The 19,818-nt window shown below is 43.8% G+C and overlaps 1 protein-coding gene across 3 annotated transcripts in view; it reads right to left on the bottom strand.

The window, feature by feature from the left end:
- Positions 1-19,818, bottom strand: part of kmt2bb (lysine (K)-specific methyltransferase 2Bb) — a 24,423-nt gene extending 4,605 nt beyond the window's left edge. Inside the window, exons 1-30 of one of the 3 annotated variants that reach the window (XM_058084607.1) lie at positions 19,240-19,818; positions 18,090-18,168; positions 14,524-17,994; positions 14,279-14,427; positions 14,077-14,196; positions 13,653-13,839; positions 12,462-12,699; positions 12,308-12,375; positions 11,697-11,942; positions 11,409-11,500; positions 10,963-11,088; positions 9,379-9,492; positions 9,071-9,217; positions 8,904-8,996; positions 8,703-8,820; positions 8,493-8,606; positions 8,045-8,229; positions 7,826-7,927; positions 7,402-7,512; positions 7,213-7,289; positions 6,889-7,112; positions 6,653-6,756; positions 6,434-6,571; positions 5,411-5,569; positions 5,206-5,323; positions 5,046-5,124; positions 4,802-4,962; positions 4,528-4,695; positions 1,325-4,247; positions 46-146 (exon numbers count right to left, since the gene is read on the bottom strand). In XM_058084607.1, coding sequence (XP_057940590.1) covers positions 46-146; positions 1,325-4,247; positions 4,528-4,695; positions 4,802-4,962; positions 5,046-5,124; positions 5,206-5,323; positions 5,411-5,569; positions 6,434-6,571; positions 6,653-6,756; positions 6,889-7,112; positions 7,213-7,289; positions 7,402-7,512; positions 7,826-7,927; positions 8,045-8,229; positions 8,493-8,606; positions 8,703-8,820; positions 8,904-8,996; positions 9,071-9,217; positions 9,379-9,492; positions 10,963-11,088; positions 11,409-11,500; positions 11,697-11,942; positions 12,308-12,375; positions 12,462-12,699; positions 13,653-13,839; positions 14,077-14,196; positions 14,279-14,427; positions 14,524-17,994; positions 18,090-18,168; positions 19,240-19,569 — 10,342 coding nt within the window. In that variant the 5' untranslated portion in view covers positions 19,570-19,818. Of the gene's footprint in view, positions 1-45; positions 147-1,324; positions 4,248-4,527; positions 4,696-4,801; positions 4,963-5,045; positions 5,125-5,205; positions 5,324-5,410; positions 5,570-6,433; positions 6,572-6,652; positions 6,757-6,888; positions 7,113-7,212; positions 7,290-7,401; positions 7,513-7,825; positions 7,928-8,044; positions 8,230-8,492; positions 8,607-8,702; positions 8,821-8,903; positions 8,997-9,070; positions 9,218-9,378; positions 9,493-10,962; positions 11,089-11,408; positions 11,516-11,696; positions 11,943-12,307; positions 12,376-12,461; positions 12,700-13,652; positions 13,840-14,076; positions 14,197-14,278; positions 14,428-14,523; positions 17,995-18,089; positions 18,169-19,239 lie in introns of all 3 variants that reach the window. The other 2 variants (XM_058084606.1, XM_058084608.1) reach the window with 2 other exon arrangements.

The raw sequence follows: 19,818 nt of genomic DNA, 5'->3' as shown, positions 1-19,818 counted from the left end.
ATACAGAAAAAACACAGAGTAATATGGCAAAATAGGAACAATTACCAGAGTATTTCTTCCAGTCAATAAGACTGCTGTGTCCCACTGGCTCCCAAGCATGCTGCTTGCCATGTTCACCTCGAGACAGAGTGTCCCACTTTTCAAACCTGAAGAAAGACAAAAGTGACGAGACTGTATTAGACAAAACATATAAACTCTTTGCATTATCAACAAGTTCTATAAATACTTTATATAACATGCACATAGTCATTTTCAAGAAGCACATTCTAATTTGCGTTCATTTACTCACATGCCCAGACTACCAGGCATCTAATAGGCCATCTATTGTATGGGCAGAAACAGAGAAGATGTAGCGTAACCTCAAGAACTTAGGCAAACTGGATAGAGGCAGATTAATCCAAACATTCATTCATTCATTTTTTACTGCTTATCCTCATGAAGGTCACGGGGGTGCTGGAGCCTATCCCAGCTGTCTTTGGGCGAGAGGCGGGGTACACCCTGGACTGGTCGCCATATAAACAAACAACCATTCACACTCACATTCATACCTATGGACAATTTGGAGTCGCCAATTAACCTAGCATGTTTTTGGAATGTGGAACAGGGAGAAAACCCACGCATGTACGAGAAGAACATGCAAACTCCACACAGAGATGACTGAGGGCGGGATTGAACTCGGGTCTCCTAGCTGTGAGGTCTGCACGCTAACCACTTGACCGCCATGCAGCCCTAGTCACACAAGGGGCTAGATATAAGTGGGTGCTGTTTTGCTCACAGCTCTGTGTATAGAGAATAGTGTCTATGAAATGTATTTGTATTGGGAAATCTAGCATAGTCTATAAGTATAACCTTTTTTGTCTATTTAGGGCAGGGGTGGGCAAACTTTTTGACTGGTGGGCCGCATTGATTGAACAAACTTGACGGGGGGCCAGACTATATATTTTACACGTAACAGCCCACCTGGTATTATTGTATCTGTAAAAGTGTCATGCAGTCTATACATCCCTGTGTCCCTTTTCAGGAGCACTTTGGAAACAGCAGACCATATCAACCATCAAAACGTAGGCTCAAGCCGTGACGCCACGTTGTATGTTAGGTTTAATGAAATACTTTGGAAAGAACGGGCGGGCCGTATTCAATCACTCGGCGGGCCACATGTGGCCCCCGGGCCGTAGTTTGCCCACACCTGATTTAGGGTGAGATGTTTATTTGTTTACAGTGGTTATTATTTAAGACATCTATTATCTATCTGAGAAAATATGGCACGCCAAAAATATGACAATCAATAAGTAGAAGTACATGTTTTAGAAAAGTTAATTCTTACTCTGAGCTGTCAGAATCACTTGGATGCTCTTGCTTTAGTTCATCCAGGTTGAGTACTCCTTTGACAGTTGGGGTCTTAATACGAACTCCAGAAGCCCTGCTGGACACACTTGGAAAGTTTGGTCGGATGCTCTCCTCCTCGCTGGTGGGTTCAGAAGGAATGAAATCCACTTTAGACTTCTTGGTGACAATCCGGTCTGAAAGCGAAGATACTCTCTTCATGCGGACATGGGTGCGAGGGCGGGAAGAGGGGGTAGGTGCAGGTTTGGGACATGGTGCTGGAGGCTCAGGTTCAATGAGTAGGCCAGGGGGCAAAACCAACGAGGAGGGGCTGAGTGTCCGAAGCCCGCCCCGCTTTGGGGTGTAGTTGCTTGCCATTGCTTGGTTGATAATCGCTTCGGCGCTCTCTGCAGGAGATATGTCAGAATTGTCAGGTGACAAAGTAGACTGCCCAACAGTCTTGGATGACTTCGATTTTTTCGATGCAGTGGACTCTTTCTTTTTCTTTGGCTTTTTCTTTTCCGGAGTGGTATCATCTTTGGGTGTTTTTGCAGTCTTTCTTGGCTTTTTCGAGTCAGCCGATGACAATGCCCCGTTGGTATTGTGAGTAAGCAGCTGTGTAATTATGGCGGGATTCTGATCTGCGGGGGAAGCCATCCCGGATGTGGTTGACATCACGCTGGTAGCAGGCGGTGGAGAAGACATGCTACCAGCTGCTGCTAACGTGGCTGACAGTGCATTGCTTTGCAAAAGACTGGCAATCTGAGTGACGCAGTTAAAGGACGGGGAATTTGGATTTGGCAGCTGGAATGTGTTGCTCTCTGGGTTCTTCACAAAGATCTGACCGAGACGGTTCACCAACAAGACGTGCGGTGTCGGGTCGACATTCGGACCTCCCACTTCCTTCACAGTAAGTATGGCATGGCCAGGCAGAGCCTGTGATAAGACGGGCTGCTGAGGTTCTGAAGTGGGCCTTGGTGTGGCAAAGTTGATTGAGATTGTGTGACCGGATGACGCGTCCTTCTGCGTGGAAGAAGTGTTGTAGCCATTTAACATGACTGAGGCGGTTTGGACTGAAGACGGAACATTTGCAGTCAGCCCAGGAGGGAAAGAAACAGAGGCAGAGGACGAAACAATGGTGACCGCTGTTGAACGCAATGGCTGTGTTTGTGTGGAGTGCATGGGTACTACTGAGATGGTACCAGAGGTTTCTGCTTGGACACAGGTTCCTGGTAGCAATGGATCATTTTGGGGTGACTCATTTATCCGGGTCTGTGTCGGATCCCCAACTGGAGTTAGAGTGGTTAGTTTGGTAGACAAAGTTTCCATTTGCGGAGAGGCTGATTCCTGTGACGAGGTCACTGGCTGTAGTGTAATACTCGAGAGTGCAGGCTGGGTCGCACCAGGACAACATGGATGCATCTGCACAGATTCTGAAAGTCCATGAGACGGGCACTGTACATCTGTCGATGTTATGGGGGCGGATTGAAGATCCAGCACAGCGGCCTGGGTATTGTCAGGTGAATCTGATAGCGAATTACCTTTTTGGTGATTAACTATCACAGTACAGGCCTCAGTTGAAGACACTATGTGGCTGCTGTCAGGTTTTAGGGGGGTCGATGGTTCAGCCTGTTGTGGCGTGGAGTCATTTGGCTCACAAACAATTGGTATTCCAGAGGCAGGTTCTTGACAGGAACTCTGTAAAACCTTTTCAGGCACCTTTGTCAGTAAGTTGGGGGGCCCCTTCGGGGTAGGAAGCACATTTTCTTGCTGTGTGCCCAATCCAGTGCTGATCTCTGTAGAGGATCCTGGAAAAATATGAAGTGTGCCAACGGGGTTATGCACTGCAGATATGGTGTTCAGAGAGGAATCTTTGCGCGTGTCATTGGGTGACACTATGGGGGTCTGATTCTGAATTTCGGGCACCTCACTGTTGGTAATGTTCTTGGCTGGAATGACAGTTTTACCGGAAGCTCCAACTTTCTGAGGATCATCAATCGGAGAGACGCTTGCATCACTCTCTGTTCCGTCATCCACACCATCAAGTTGAGCCATGTTCCGTGAGGAAGCAGATGTGGGAGACTTGGAATGATCTTTAGACCCGGGGCAGCTAACAATAGTGCGCGAGAAGTCAAAATAATGCTCCAGATCATCATCAGAAGAGGCATTCCCCAAGTCATTCCTGCCTGAGGCGGCTGACCGTGGCAGACTTGCGACAAGGGGCTTTCTTTTCTGTACTTCTTGGGTTCTTCCCCAGAATTCCTCTTGGTCATCCCCTTCCACCACTATTTGTCCACCGCAGTTCATGGCCACAACTTCATTCAGGAGCGTCTCTTCAATCTCCTCCCCTACAACCACACTGGAATCCTTGTGGAATGGACTGTAAGGAAATTCCTCTTCATCCTTCTGTTCGCCACCCTGGGGTGAACTGCCATTTGCTGGAGAGACATCTTCCGGCTCTGGAGAAGCTAAGAAGTTGTGCGGTACCTCAACAGAATCCGACTGGCTCAGATCGAAAGACAATCGAGACCTGGGTAAATTCTGCATTGATGAGGACAAAGACAGACTTGAAGGTGCGTATGTTCCTGTACTGTCCTGCCAGGGAGACTGAGGAAAGAACGATGAGGCACAATGGGTCTTCGTGGTACCAGAGCAACGAACTGAGGAAGCACTTCTGCCCCCACCCGGGCGGGCTTGTATCGAATTCATCAGGGTGTCTGAACCAGCACTTGGGAATAGCGGGGAAGTTGGAACGGAAGCTTTCCCTGCACGGAGAGTAACCGGTCCAGTCGGGGGGCCCAGAGTAGGAGCCATGTTACTGCGTAGGCCTGTTGGCTGTGGGTGGGGGTTGTGGCGCCGAGCCCTCCGGGTCTCTTCCAGATCACTAACAGTTAGTATGTGGTGAGGTTTTGTTAGGATTGCTCCTGGAAAGAAAAAAACAATAAATGTTAATAATGTTATTGTCATGAAAAATCCACAAAATCAATACTTTGTCTCCGCTGTCCTCACGCTGCACTTTACATTATGTTGTTCATATTTGGTGTCTATTCTATCTATTTATTCTCCACATTATTATTATTATTTCTTATCTTCTTTTGTGTCTGTTATTATATGGGAGCCAGGCAACGACATTTCGTTGGCAATTTCACTACTGTGTTTTTGTGCAATGACAATAAAGGGAGTCTATCTATCTATCTACTTTACCTGGCGATGGCAAAGGTCGGAACATTCCTCCAGCTGGTCTCCTGGTTTGCGGATAGCTGGGAATTTTTGGCTTTGTCCCGTGGTCCGGTTTTGAGGACGGAACTCTGATAGGCAGTTCCTCGGGCTGTGGATGTGATTCTGATGCATCCGTGTCTTGGTTCACAGATTCTGATTTATTTGAAAATCAAGATGTTAATTAACTGTGGTATTCATGTATTTATTGCCACTTTGGAAGCCAGTTCAGGCAACATTTGTTAAATATCAAACCACATACCTGGCAACGGACAGGGGTTGTGCTCGATGGTGTGATTATCTCCTTGGTCAGGCATTTCCTCGTCGGGTTTCTCTGGTATTAAAGGTTGGACTTCTCGGATTGTGCATGTGTATTTGCATTTTTGCACCGGATTGACTGTGCTCCAGTACCAGCGCGAACACCTATGGAAAGAAAAGCAAAGCTTTAAAAAAGTGCTGTTTTAGCATAAAATTTAACAAAGTAAACGCAAATGAAGATAACTTACTGAAATCCCACAGGAAACAACTTTCCTTGGTTGGCTGAAAGTTCTGACAGGACACCAAGTTTACCAATCTTGACTGAACCTGTGTCGAGACAATTTGGACAAATAATTTTTTTTTAATGCTGCTCAATATAAAGTAATGAATAACAGTGCCTGAACTGACCAATCATGACATTTATTAACTCGGGCTCCAGGCCAGTTAAGAACTTCCTGCGGAGGCTGATGCCCTCGAAATCCACAAACACTCGTCGCTTGACTTCAAACTCTTGACCGGTGATGACCTTCACAGCAGAAAATTCATGTCACAGTACAGCTCAAACCATCTTAAATCGTATTATTTAGGAGGGATAAAGGGAGAGACTGGCTACCTTTCCACTGATTAGATGTTTGTGTTTGTGGCAGTAGACCTTCTTATCGTCCTGGAACACACAGTGGCGGGAGCGGGCACACATGAAGTGATAGTTGCTTTGACAAGACGTCAAGCAGCAGCCTACTGTGGCGCCTGTCTGGTTGCAACGTTCACATCGCTATAACGAAAGAAAGATTGAGAAATAATAGGAGCAAAGACTCAATAAAGAATGCACAGAAATATAATATTAAAATGATATGTTAAACAATTATAATTATTAATATTAATAAATTATTAATTCATTCATTTCGCTTTATCCTCGCGAGGGGTGCTGGAGCCTATCCCAGCTGTGTTCGGGCGAGAGGCGGTGTACACCCTGGAATGGTCGCCAGCAAATCACAGGGCACATATAGACAAACAACCATTCACACTCACATTCATACCTATGAACAATTTGGAGTCGACAATTAACCTAGCATGTTTTTGGAATGTGGGAGGAAGTCAGAGTACTTGGAGAAAGAGATGTGGAAAGAGAGGGTGGAATTGAACTCGGGTCTCCTAGCTGTGTGGCCTGCGCGCTGTTAGCCAATGTTCATTCATTCATTCATTTTCTACCGCTTTTCCTCACGAAGGTTGCGGGGGTGCTGGAGCCTATCCCAGCTGTCTTCGGGCGAGAGGCGGGGTACACCCTGGACTGGTGGCCAGCCAATCACAGGGCACATATAGACAAACAACCATTCACACTCACATTCATACCTATGGACAATTTGGAGTCGCCAATTAACCTCTCCTAGCTGTGTGGCCTACATGCTGTTAGCCAATGTATTCAAGATATTTAATGACATTGTTTCACATAAAAAAAACATGTCAATAAATTACATAATGTAAATAAATGTAAATGTAAATAAATTACATAATAGAATGAATGTTCAATTTCGTTCAGAAAGATCAAATTTCTACTCAACATACCCTAAAAAAAATGTGTCTGAACGTAAGAAACTGAACATTTATTTTAAAATGTTGTATAAGATTAGCAACAAACCATTAAGCGACCCCTTGTGACAGCACTGTGCACATGTAGTAGAGAGCCATCGTCCTCTTCAAACACCTCTGCTGACCAAAGGCAGCAGTTGACATGTGCCCACTCGTTCTGGCCCAGGTACAACAACCTACCAGCGTCCTAAAGAAACCACCAAAAATACTTGCCGGTCAGTAAGAGTCTTATATTTACAGTGTGTGTTAGCATGTAAGAGACACTCACGTTAGGTTTTCGTTCTCCATATTTCTGGCACAAGGAGCACTGTCTCTCGTCATCCTTTGACCAGCCAGTGTCTATAGCTGCTTTTTGGGGTCGTCCTCGTTTCCCTGAGCAAATAGGCAACAGTGTGAAACAAATATGACAGTATTTGCTTCAAATCCTATGCAAACATGTAAAAACACACCTGACATTTTTCAAACAAATCCACTTTATCAGCTCCACTTCAACGATGACAATACCTTTCAATTTGAGCCTGAAGTCCCTGCTGTTTTTGATGTGGTTCCAGCCTGCTGCCTCTGCAGGCATTGGAGCAGTCACCTCTTCTTTTTTTTCCACCGAATTCTGTCTGTTATCATCCTGTAGATGTTCCAGTGGGGTTCTTGATAGGAGAGCTTCCCTCTCTTGCCACTGGGCATAAACATGCTCATTGGTCGGAGGATGGACAGCATGTGACAGCATCCCGCTATGTTGGGGGGGGGGGGGGGTTGAATGAATGAAATATTATCCACAACCAACCTGCAATACCCAAACGTATACAGTTAAACCAATGAGCTTTTTCTCACATGGGCAGTTCTTTGGTACGGGGGTTCCACACTTTTGGGTCTTGACTGTTGAACCAATTGAAGACTTCTTCAAGTAGCTTTAAAAAAAAAAAACACTCCAGTTAATAATACAGTCGAGACACCGGCTGTGAATGAAATGTTGACTTATCACTCTCGATAACAGTAAGAAGCAATAGAAAGGAAAAGTACCTTTAAATAGTATGAGCGTGCCAGCGCAGTGGGTTTTTCCTCTTCTGGGAGGTCTTGCTCCTGTTCAAGCTGGTTTCTTATCACTTGCACCACATCGTCATGGAACATTTTCTGGAGAGAAAAAAAACATTAGAGCAACTTCTAATCAGGGATGTCACAAGATTAAAATGTGACAAGTTTTCTCATTCAGAAAAAAAAAATGTCTCTTAATAACTTAATTAATTCATCACACAACAAATGAAAATGAACGTTTTCCTCATCTTCCGCCTCCAAACAGGATGGAAGAGGGTGTACTCTGTGCATTGGTTTCAGCACCTGAAACCTGATGGTGCGTTTGTTTAATAGAAACAGTCTCTTTGTCTCAGTGGGTGGGAGCAGAACCGACTGTCAACATTTTTTATTAGGATATGTGGTATGGACTCACCAACGTGGTATAAAGGCCCTTGTCGAACTTCTTGCCTACAGCTCGGAGGTCACAAGCTGGTCGGCCTTCTATTCCACTGTCAGGGGCCACTGCCTTTTCACACTGCAGTAGAAAACAGTACCCTTTGTGTCAAACTGTGTTTTGACCCTTTCTATTTCAGTTGACCATTTCCCAGAGTTATACTTTTTGACCCGCTACAATAGGGGTTTTGGGTCTCACCTGTGAGCAGGTAACAAGATGCTGGGTGAGGGTGGAAGACAGCAAGCAGGCGAGAACTTTCTCCACCCCAGATCGAAGCTCGATGTAGAGCAGTTCTCTCCAGGCGCTGGGCTGAGTCACACTGCAGGGCCGACACGAATACACCACACTCTCTGGTAGACTGGACAGGATTTCATACAGTTCATCTGAAGATGTGTTCACAGGAAGGAATAAGTTAGGACATGGGACAAAATGTATTTGCATATATTTTTTTTGTTTAAATAAAAAATATTGTAGATAAAAAAAACAAAAGAGCCTGTGTTAAAATGAATGAAAAAAAAATCTACTATATGCTTGCTGTTCAACTAGAAAATATTCTTTATTTAAAAAAATAACACCCTGTCATATTCAGTTTTATATTCCAACAATGCAGAGACACTGCAGAGGTGCTGACAAAGCAAAATTTTACCTGTTAGATCCTCACACTTGGCATGCACCCAGTGGTTACATGTGCCACACTGCATCATCTGACTGTCATAGTCATTGTCCTCATAGCACTTGAAGCAGATTGGGCAATAGTTACCTGATGAGATAACATGTAATTGATTAAAAAAAACATATATTGGTAATAATAATAGATATAAGATATAGTTATAGTCAAAAGTGCATGTCTCCTCACCCTGTTCATAGAGATTTGAACAGTCTGGACAAAGTCCTTTATCCTGATTCCAGTCTATGTCCCAGCTCTTCCCTGGCGTGACCCCACAACTCTTACACCTGATGCATGTCATACAAACCTGCACACACGCCATTACATTGACATAAAACAGAATCTAAACAAACATGACTTTGGGTTTTAAAAAACGTAAAGGAAACCCACCCAAGCCTTCCTCTTCTTGTTTTGTTTTGGATAATTTGGTCCGAGACAGGAAGCGTGATAGCAATTCTGACATCTTTCACACTCCAACAACGGCTGATGGAGAAAGTTTCAACATGACATGAGTGACTTTCATTTATTTCCAGGAAAAAAAAAAGGTGTGGTCGTACCTTTGATGGCTTGTTTTTCCTGCCACACACGTGGCAAAACTTGCAGTGACGACAGCACCAGTTTTCCTGATTTTCCACTGAGGGGCGCTCTGCCTCTTCAAGGCAAAACCAGTGAAAGGGCTCACAGCAAACTTGGCAATGCAACATCTGAAAAATTGAGGGAAAACAACATAATAATAAATAATACACCTTTCCTTAGCATTTTGGCAACCAAAACAGTGTGGATAAATATTTTTTCCATCTGCACGTTAACGCGTTAAAAAGGGTGAGATTCTAGGAAAGGAAAAGAGCATTAACAGTTACGGTACCTCATGTTGTCCTTTACTGGCACAAAGGAGGCACACATACGGTGGCATGTTGGGTGCGGAGGTCAAGATACTTAAGCCACCCATGTTCCACACATTTTCCAAAGTACAGTCCTCCTGAAAACAAATTTACAGCAAAATCATTTACAGTACTTTACTGCCTCTACTGTCCATAACTCTATTATATTCATACATATGTCACTCACAAAAAGTTACGGATATATGGCTTTCAAATGAATTTCAGGATGAACTTAGATGCACTCTAACTTTTACAAGTGTACTTAATTTGACTTTCTCTGAGCTTTTGAATACACATGTCAAACTGTTCAATTTTTGAGTAATTTTGCACAACTTGCATTTCTTCAACAAAGAGTTGAAGGTCAAAATTGACGAATCAAAAATTGCCGATGCCGCCTGTGGATATTTCCGATCCATGAGCCACATCTGTGTGTTATAATGCTGTGAGCAAATGTAGCAAGAAGAATATTTGTAAACATAGCCAAAAAAAAAAAGTATCAGCGAACAAAGCTGCCTCCACAAGTGCACTGCAACATTCAATCTGCTGATGACACTCTCAGTGGCCACTTGATCTCATGATGTCAAACTGTGAACAGCAGGAAGAATAGGACTGCTAATTAGAATTTAACCAGGAAATTTTAAATCGATTCATGGATCACACAACTGAATATTGCAGTTCAGCTTGCAGCTAGAGAACAGTAAGGTCAAGTTAAGGTCACCGAAAAAGGTCATACTCCATTTTACGTTCATCCTGAAATTTAACCCAAAAGCCAATTATTCCTAACTTATTGTGAGTAGTGTATGACACAGTTGATTCATTGAGGTTTAGTTGTTGGTAGGGATGTTCTGATCCATCATCCACCCATCAGTATGGGCCCATTTCTGTGGAAAAGGATGTGATTGACCAATGTCTTTCAATGCATAGTAGTGTCCTGAGCTCATGTCTTGCGTAATGTCACCTACACAGCACACACCGGGCAGTACTGCAACACATTTTTGAATTGCATGGTAGCGCTAAGTATCTGCATATGTTGATACTTATAAAAATGTTTAAAAAAATGCTACTCTCCTAATATTAGCATGCTACCACTAACATGCTAGCACCTAACACCTAGCACTAAGTATTCATAAAAGCTTCTACTCATACAGCAAAAATATTACTATGCTAATGTTAGAATGCGAAACATAGCATGGTAGTGCTACGTGTCTGTATTTGTTAATACTCGTACACGACAGAAAATGCGATTATGCTAATGCTAGCAATGAGAACATTGCAAACTGCTAGCATGAAGAAGCTGCAAAATTTGAACCGCGATGTGGCTATGGACGACTGTACCCAAGAATTCTGGGCGCTGTGGGGGGTGGGGGGGGGGGGACAGGTTGTACACACCCCTTTTCATTTTGTGATAATTATCTATTTTTTGCCCGGATAAGCAGAGTAAAATTGATGGATGGATCTATTTTTTGCTTGGAATTGTCCTACCTTCTCCAACCCAAATTATAACAAACCCATATTTGTATGTTGTATATAAGACTTATTAGTTATAGGATCAAATCCACAAACCCTACCTTGAAGTCAACCCGTATTTTATGGGTGGGTTTCGAAGGTTCAACAGCTCTCTGCTCAAATCCGTTAGCCAGGGCAGCTAGGACACTTGGTGGAGTCTCCTCAAAAGGTGTCTGGGATGACATACCCTGGAAGACACGCGTAATTTGTGAGCTGAACCGTTAAGTCTGTCATTAATATTAGATTGCACCTGAATCACCATATTACACAAATACACAGAATGAACATAAATAACATCAGCAGCATTAAAGGTGAGAATACTGTTGAGTCTGTTTGTGCTGACTTGACTACTTATTAGTAACACATGTTACTAGTTCAAAAGTTCAAAAAATGAGAAAAGTAAAGAAGTACACTAGGCTGGTACAAAATGCTGGAGTCAAAAAGCAAAGCGTTCCAAATACAGACGAATCATCATATTCATTTTGAAAGTAAGATCAGATTTACTAACCTTATCGGGTTTACGTCGAACAGATGGCACACGGTGTGAACTGGATTTTCGATGCCGGGTCTCATCATCCGATATATCTCCAAGGAGTCCGTCTAGTGAAACAAAGTCTTTACACGACAACGATAAATATCGATAAAATATCAGGATGGGCACACTCGGTGGTTAAAGTCTTCAAACCTCATAGTGAGATTAACGCTTGGTGTTAACTGAATGAGACAACAACTATAAGAAATCATGCGATTACATAAAGTTAAAAGTGCAAAATGCAATGTATTTTTGCAAGTATACCTGGACTCAAACGAGTTCCATTGCCCCTTCTCTTAGCTGGTGATGCTGAGCTAAGCGTCTTTTCATCCAGATCTGAATCGTAGTCCATTAGGTCAAAGTAGACACGTGGTTTCACGACACGCTTTGGCTGCTTCCTCACAGATGGACTGTCACCTTGGAGAGCAGACGGCGAGTCGACAGCACCCTCCATCCCTTCATCATTGCTTGAATGCCCGCCGCTGAAAGGGGGTCTCCGTCGTTTTGAACCTTAAAAAACAAAAACAACCTTAACTTGGTGATTGAATTACTTTCAAAGCAGGTATTTCATTTTAATTGAATGTAATATAAAGATGATAATCCCTTGTGTGGAAATACAATTTACACACGCCACCAATCAGGCCGGCAGGCACGTTTGTTCCATAGAACAATGGCATGAACAGAGTGAACCCTTCTGTCAATCACACAGTCTCTTTGTACTTACAAACAGAGTGCATTGCAATATACAGTCTTATTTTTTAATTGCACATTAAAATCTGAGCGTGAACTGAGTGTCTTGTGATACTTATAATATTTTGGATGATAAATTGATCACACACACACGTGCAAGCATGCAAGAAGACAAACAAAATCACCTTTGGGTGTTGTTCTCCCACTTAGTCGTCGTGCCTTCCTCTCTTCAATCTGATCACATCTCTTGTACCTAGTGGGTTAGAGTATGGAAACTATTATTTGAGAAGACGACTACGACACCATCCCCACTAAAGGTTGGAATGTCCAGTAACTTACACGCAACACTGTCGTTTGGTGTTGGGACCACCAAACTTGGGTTTGTCAAGGCAATTGATGCACGTCCCGCAATCGTCCTCATGGTTGCAGCCTTTGCATACGCCACACCTCCGAGAGCGGTATCCGAATGGCCCGAGTCCTTTTCGTTTCACAAAACTCGAAGCCTTCTTGACCTTCGTGACTTTTAAGTCTGAGAAGTCAGGATTGTCTGATTCTGAAGGAGAGCCATCTGCAACATCTGCGACACAGATTGAAGAATATTAAGTTTGACAGAGAATTTGAAGGAATAAATCGCTGGATACTTGCCTAGTTCACGTTGCAGTGAATTCAATTTAACTAGAATACTAAGCATGCGGTATTGCCTATAGCAGGGGTCTCAAACACGCGGCCCGCGGGCCAAATGTGGCCCGCAGGACACTAGTTTGAGGCCCCCGCCTTGATATGAAAGTTTAATGTTAGTGCGGCCCGTGCAAGTTTGATATGGATGCTGTATGGTATCATGTACCCAGAAAAAAATATTACGTTTGATTAATGTTCATGTTAAAAGTTAAATAACTCTTAATAGTTATCCTCCCTATCCGTGTGGAAGTGGTAAGTTTTTGGCTTTTTAAGTTTAAAGGAAATAACTTGGAGGCTACCGTTTAGGTCGCTAGCTCTCTAGTTTGCGAATTATGTGTCTCAAGACCCTGCAGTTGCGCAATATGTTGTAAATAAAAGGAGTATAAATGTGACCATAGTCGTGTTTTGTCATGTCTACATGGCTCTAATAATGCTTTGTTAATCTTAATCTGAAAAAAATATTTTGTCTACCCACCAACTATATGTGGTTTCTTAAGTTTTTATTATTTGCCGTTTTATTATTATATTTATTTATTTATTACTGATTGATTGATTTTCTTTATTCTTGATCTTATTTTGTGTAGAAAAATAAAAAGTAAGATATTTGAGAACAGTGAAATGTTTTATCAGAGCTTTTCTTGTAGAAAATCGGAACCAAAGAAAAGTTTATTCATTTCTGTTTTTAATAAATGCGTTTTTTGGGGTTTTTTTTGGAAAAAATGATGCGGCCCGGCCTCACCCAGACCCTAGCTCCAGTGGCCCCCAGGTAAATTGAGTTTGAGACCCCTGGCCTATAGCATGGAAATATTACAATAGAAGAAAATCGAAATTTTGACTGTCAGTTTTACCGACCGTTTGCGACAGCTGAAGGAGAGATGCCCGTTCTTTCGTGCAGAGGCAGAGCGCTAAGCCTGGGAATGTCATCTGGTACCAAGGCCCGAGGCTGTCCAAGCACCACAGAAGCGGCTCGGCAAACGTGCTTGATGCGTGGACCTCCTGCTTGACGGAACTCTTGGCACAGCGGAGAGATGAGCTGGGGCTAGAAATGCGACACAAACAGATCAACGATAGAATGACGCTGGAACTGGCAGAGGGCTTACTTTGAATGAAATTACAATCATTTTCCTTAGATTAAATGTGATCACATTTACACAGTGCAGAGAATTTGTGCCTTTTTAATCTAAAGGCCAATCAGATAAATGTAAAAAGCGAAAAAAAGAGCATATTTAAGTTAGATTGATTGTTCTCTACAGGCTTTATTGATTGGTGCACTTACTTGTCCTTGAGGTGGCTCTGTCTTGATTGGAACATCGGTATCAAGCTGCACCCTCTGCTTCCTCCTTTGTCTTTTCGAGGTCAAGTTTCTCGATCGGACACCAGTTGGCCCTGATAACAGCTAAGGAAAACAAGGCACCTGTTTAAGGTATTTTTCCCCCAAAAAAACTAAATACTCGTCCTTGGTGAACACGTGGTCTTACCCCAGACGACTTCATTTGTTTCTGCTGGTCAATTTTCATGAGCTGGGCTTTGGCTTTCCTGAGCAGGTTGAGCATTCTTTTATTGGCACCAGTAACCCGCACCCTCTGTGAAGCTCCTTTCCCGATTGATGCGGGATGGTTGTCTTCACCTGCGTGGAAGGGAACACATGCCAGTTACGAACCCGAGGTCGCACAATACAAAATCCTTAACATCCTAGGCGGAGCGCGAATAATAGTGCATGTACCTGAGTGAAGCTTGACGTTGTTGTCATTGGCGACCGAATCCTCTTTATCAGCACTCTGAAAGGCAAGTAACCTAGACTTTGTAGCTTTTATACAAACTTTTCTCACAACCCCAGGTGAGTCAATGTCTTCTATTTTGAGTTTGGATTTTTCCTTCACAGTGTCTGTGCTGCGTTGCCTCAGGCTAATGCTCATAGCCTCATCGTCCAGTCCTTCGGCTAAATCGACAGGTGGCTGAAGAAATTTGCTTGCGCCTTCCATTTCGGCTGCGGTCTTGCTCAGAGGAAGTCCTTTGTGCAATTTGTTCAATCTTTGATAAATCTTAAAGTGTGCCGCTTGCTTGTTCAAGCGAAGGGGTGATTTCTTTTTTTGAGCGTCCAAAAGCCCAACGGATAGACATTCTCTGGGTTTGTCAACTGGCGAAGATAAGAAAAGATCCTCACATTTGTCCTCTGGAGTTTTGTCCAGTGTAAAAATTTCCTCAGTCAACTCCGGAGGCAGATCCCACTTGAAACTGGAATTCTTCTGAAAAGAGCTCTTCTTTTGCCCTTTGATGCTTTTTGTGTCGGAAAAGAGGTCCGTTATGTCAGCGGTGTCGTCCAGATCATCTGATGAAAACAGATCCAGATCCAGCTGAGCTTCTCTTAATATGTCTTCCTCGTCGACGGGTAGGATGGGGGAGATGGCTCGGACCGGACCGTCGTCTCGCCTCTTTCCAGTGCGAATTTGCAAACCCAGTTGCAAACCTTTTTTTGGCGAGTTTCTCCGCGGCAACACAGACATTCCGACGTCATCCATAAATCGCTGCGGGGTCTTGATCACTCGAGAGGATCTAGCACTTACAACAGGCATTATGAAGTGTTTGATGTTTTTCACAAACTTTGTTTTTCCGGGCGGCTGGTCGGCAGCGTCAGTTCGTGAGCCATCCACTATTGAGTCCGTTTCTTCCTGTTTCAAACTATCGCTGTCTTTGTCAAGCCCGATTTCTATCAGTGTAGAAAGAATGGACTCTGGTCTTTTAGAGTGTAGATGAAGGCCAGAAGGTCTCTTTTTATACCTTTTATGCACGCCAACGAGTTTTGTACCTGGGGAGGGAGCGCTGACTTCTGATTGAATGGAAATGTCTCCATCTTCTTCAGTTGTTTCCTGATTTTTGGGCGATTTGAGCGGCGCAAACTTTCCTTCTTTGTTCCGGGATCTGTGCTTCTGACGCTGACCAATTAAAGTTCTGCGCTTCTTTTTGAATTTTTTACGGGATTTCTTCGCTGAGCATAATGTATTTGGATCGCTTGCTTGACTTTCCAAAGGCAACGACTGCTGACAATCTATTAACTGAATGTCTGTTTCCTCTTTTACTGGCGCTTGTATCGGCTCTTCCTCCGCTAATACACTGACCTCAGGCAGGGTGCTTTCTTCCGTGGCCTCGGGTTGGACGCTTTCGTTCACGGCCTCGGGCAGACTTGTTTCTGTAGCTGAAGCTTGACTCTCATCCTGAAGGACGGACTCTGCGTCGGCAGACTCAACAGTGGGCAACTCTGCATCAACAGTGCTTTGTTGAGAAACAGCAGTCTTCTTCTTTTTATACGACCTCTTTTTCCCAAATGTATTATTTCGGTATTTCCTACGTTTCGAAGGCACAGACATCGGTTTGGCCTCCTTCATTTGTAGGTCAGGCTCATTTTCTGTTGTTTTCTGCGGAGACACGTCAGCAGGCACCGGTAAAGGATCATCTGTTATCACTGCAGAGTTCTCGTCGGGAATGTCAGAGGTGTTAATGCTAGTTTCCTGCGAAGACATTTCAGGAAGAGCGGGTGCAGTGGATTCTTGTATTAAAACCTGAGCAGGAACATCAACTTCAATCTGAGGGTTTTTTCCCGTCCGTGGACTCGTTCTCGCCCGCCGCCTTACCGGAGTCTTCACAGGTTTACAGCTGTCAGGCTTTTGAGGCGATTCAAGGCTTGCCATTCTCCTCCGAAGTCTCCTGGTGGGCTGGACCTCCGCATCCGGAGAGGGGACTTTTTCCTCTTGGACTTGATCTTCTTTAAGAGCATCGTCTTTCTTTTCAGGCACAGGGCTGACTTGCTGAACCAAAAAGGATGCCTTGGATTTTTTATGTTTGCCAGGAGAGGAGAGTTTTTTTATTTGAAGAGGTGGGACTTTCCCGCAATCGGAATGTTTGACTTCTTGATGACAACTTTCATTTTCGCCTCCTGCTGTAACTTCCACTTGCAACATGGACTTTTTCTCACTGGTGATATCAGCTTCTTTTTGGCTGTCTTTCTCACTGCTGTCTGTTGAATTACTCTCTTGTGGAGCAGAGTTATCCACTTGTGAAATGTGCTCCACGCCTGTCAAATTGGTGTCTGCAATACTCTCACACGGAGTGGGCAGATCCACTTCATGTCCCCTCTTCTCTCTCGGTTTGACGGTGCTTTCGGGAGGAGCAGGCTGGGTCTGTAGTCCTGACTTAACTAACGGTAAAGTCCAGATGAATTTTTTTCGCTTCTTTTTTCGAGTTGAATGCTTCCCGCTGGAGTGTGCATCATATTTGGGATTTTTGATTTTTATCAACTTCAAACTCGGGACCCTCGCTTCCTCGTTGGAAGGTGACCTGTCACTGGGTTGCAACGCTGAATCATCAGTCTGCGTGAAAGATGGAGAATGGTTATCCGGCACTGAAACCTTCTTGTTTCGCCTCTTACTTTGCCTCCATCCACCTCTTCTCCTCAGTGGTTTGGAATCAACATTTCTGGACACTTTTGACTTTGTGTCAACAGTGGATTCACTTTTGATGGGATTTTCTGGTTCAGCAGCACCGGTCGAGACAGGTTTTGAGAGCGGGTTGGTGACCCTATTGCTTCTCCGAATCACTTTCTGATTGGCTTCTTTAAATCTTGACTGCTTTGCCTTTGTTATTGACTGTACAGTCTCTATAACAGTGTCAGCTTGATCAGCCGATTTCTGGTCCTCGGCAGCAACTTTGGCACCAGGCTGGCAGGGCGATGTTGTTCCCTTTGAAGCAGATCGTCCACGTCTTCTCGCAGGTAAAGTCCCCGCACCTTCATCTTGTGCCGCCTCAGCTTTTAATTTGACATGAGCGCTGGAAATGTGTTCGGCCTGACTGGTGTCGACTTGGGGCTGCTCCTCAATTTCTTTTCCATTCATCTTCTTGATAGACTTTTCACGAGGCTGCTTTACAGTTTTAGTTTTCTTTTTAGCCACCAACTTTATTGTAATCCTCGGCGCCAGTGACAACGCCTCGCCTTTGGTCAACTCCTGGTCTGAGGTGTTCTTGGCTTTAGAGCGTTTCCTGGGACCTTTGGCCGTCTCTGATTTGGGAGATGCGGTGCGCTTCACCTCTGCCAAATTTTCATCTTTCAGAGGATCGGGTGGACAAACAGCTTCCTCCTCAGCTGGCGTAATAAGTGGCACCTTCTTTTCAATTTGTCGTTTGGATTTTGTTTTGACGTTACCTAGGAAAACAAAAACATTTTTGTAAAAAATGATAAACTAACGTGTAACTTGTTCATAAGTAATTGAACATGTGATTTGCATGAAGTGTTTTTACCTTTGGAAGGGTTTTGTCGACACGATTTCACTCCTTTAGAGCATTTTCTTTCAGCTTCAAAACCTCTGAAGTCATCACCCTTAAAAAAAAGTCAGTAATTAAACATATGCAACAACTTATAATTCTGCAAGAGCTCGTCAGCAAAATATATTAAAAATACAATTTATTACACAACATTAACTTTGTAAAACCACATATTTTGAGACAAAGAATGTGTGCCAAATAAGTGTCAAAACTGTCATCAATGCCAAGCCTAGTAATGGTGTGAACAACACCCTAATTAACGCTAAATAAGGTGTTTATTGTTAACATCACTGTGGTTGTTTACATTCTGTGCTAGATACTTCATTCATTGCTTAAGTATAATACTTTGTGTTTTACTAAAGTTGAAACCAAAAGTTCCAAGCGTGTGTTAATAAGCTAGCTTAAAAGTATTTGTATGTTTTTTGCATTTCTAACAGCAAGCCATTAAACACAATGTTCCAGTTTGGCAGTACTTGCTAGCATGTAGCCATGCCCCTATGTGTAACACATTGAATTAAACTCCACATGCAGGTTACATGTGTCCATTACATGTTAGTTATACGGGTAAGTACTGTAGTTACACACCGTGTGGTCTTTTGTTTTTTTTTTAATAAAGACAAGGATTTCACAGTGAGTAAAACACAAGTTAGCAGCATAGCTAGCGGCGGCTGGCGGGGCAAGGGTGCTAGCCTTCCCGTTCTTTGTGTTCGCTACTATTAGCTGCCAGCTACTTTGGCCCGATAAGGAGCGGGCCATTCGATAGCTAATTGCGATCGCTGTTTACAAATTGGCGTACACACTCTCTAGCTTTCATTAAATATTTAGAAGATAGTGCAGCACAGTGATATTGTATGTACATGTGTGGCAGCAACGGGTACAAATTTGTTACTGTTATTGTATTGTTGTTGTCGAGACTGTATTTCACAGTGCGACTTAGTAAATGTCATGAAAACTCCGCTCAGCTAACATTAGTTAGCATGTAATGTTAGCTTATCGGGATTAGCCTACGAAAGGGATGTTGACATTTCTCCATGGCACCAATAGACAGTTTCAGAAAGCACTCATTTGTACACATTTAAATGAGTAATAATGTGTGTGAGAAAAAATAAAAAATAAGGATACTAACTCCTGAGTCGTTTTGGGACCTCACCTCTTCACTCCCACTAGAGCTGTATCCAGCCTGACCAAGGGTCTTGTGGCTCGCCTCTATTCCAAGTAAGCGCAAGTGAGACTGGTCTTCGTTTAACGATACAACCAGGTTTGCGGGCCTGGGCCCTCCGTAAGTCACATCATCACCTTCTAAGCCTGATCGCCCGAGTTGCCACCGCTTCTCGGAGCGCAAACGACTGCGAGATGACCAAGGCCGACCGGGGAAACGACCTCTGGCCGTAGCGGTTCCACCTTGGCCTCCTCCGGCAGCCGCGGTTGCTGATCCGCATCCCGCTGCCGCCATCATTGCTTCAACAACAACACACACACATCGATGGCTAGCAGCTTGAACGAGGACAGACAAGAGGGAAGGCGCGAGATGGGAGGGGGGGCGGGAGGTTGACGCAATGCCTCACGGGAAATTGCGTTTTTCCTCAGATCTGACTGACGGACGGTTGCTCTCTGTAGACCTCTGGTGGTGACTCCTGCAAGGTGTAACCCCAACACCAACTCATTACAGAACATTCATTTTCTACCGCTTATCCTCACCAGGGTC

This window comes from Doryrhamphus excisus, chromosome 10 (genome assembly GCF_030265055.1).
Source record: "Doryrhamphus excisus isolate RoL2022-K1 chromosome 10, RoL_Dexc_1.0, whole genome shotgun sequence".
Taxonomy (NCBI): domain Eukaryota; kingdom Metazoa; phylum Chordata; class Actinopteri; order Syngnathiformes; family Syngnathidae; genus Doryrhamphus; species Doryrhamphus excisus.
The sequence above is the reverse complement of the archived record's forward strand: the minus strand, read 5'-3'. Positions and strand labels throughout refer to the sequence as shown.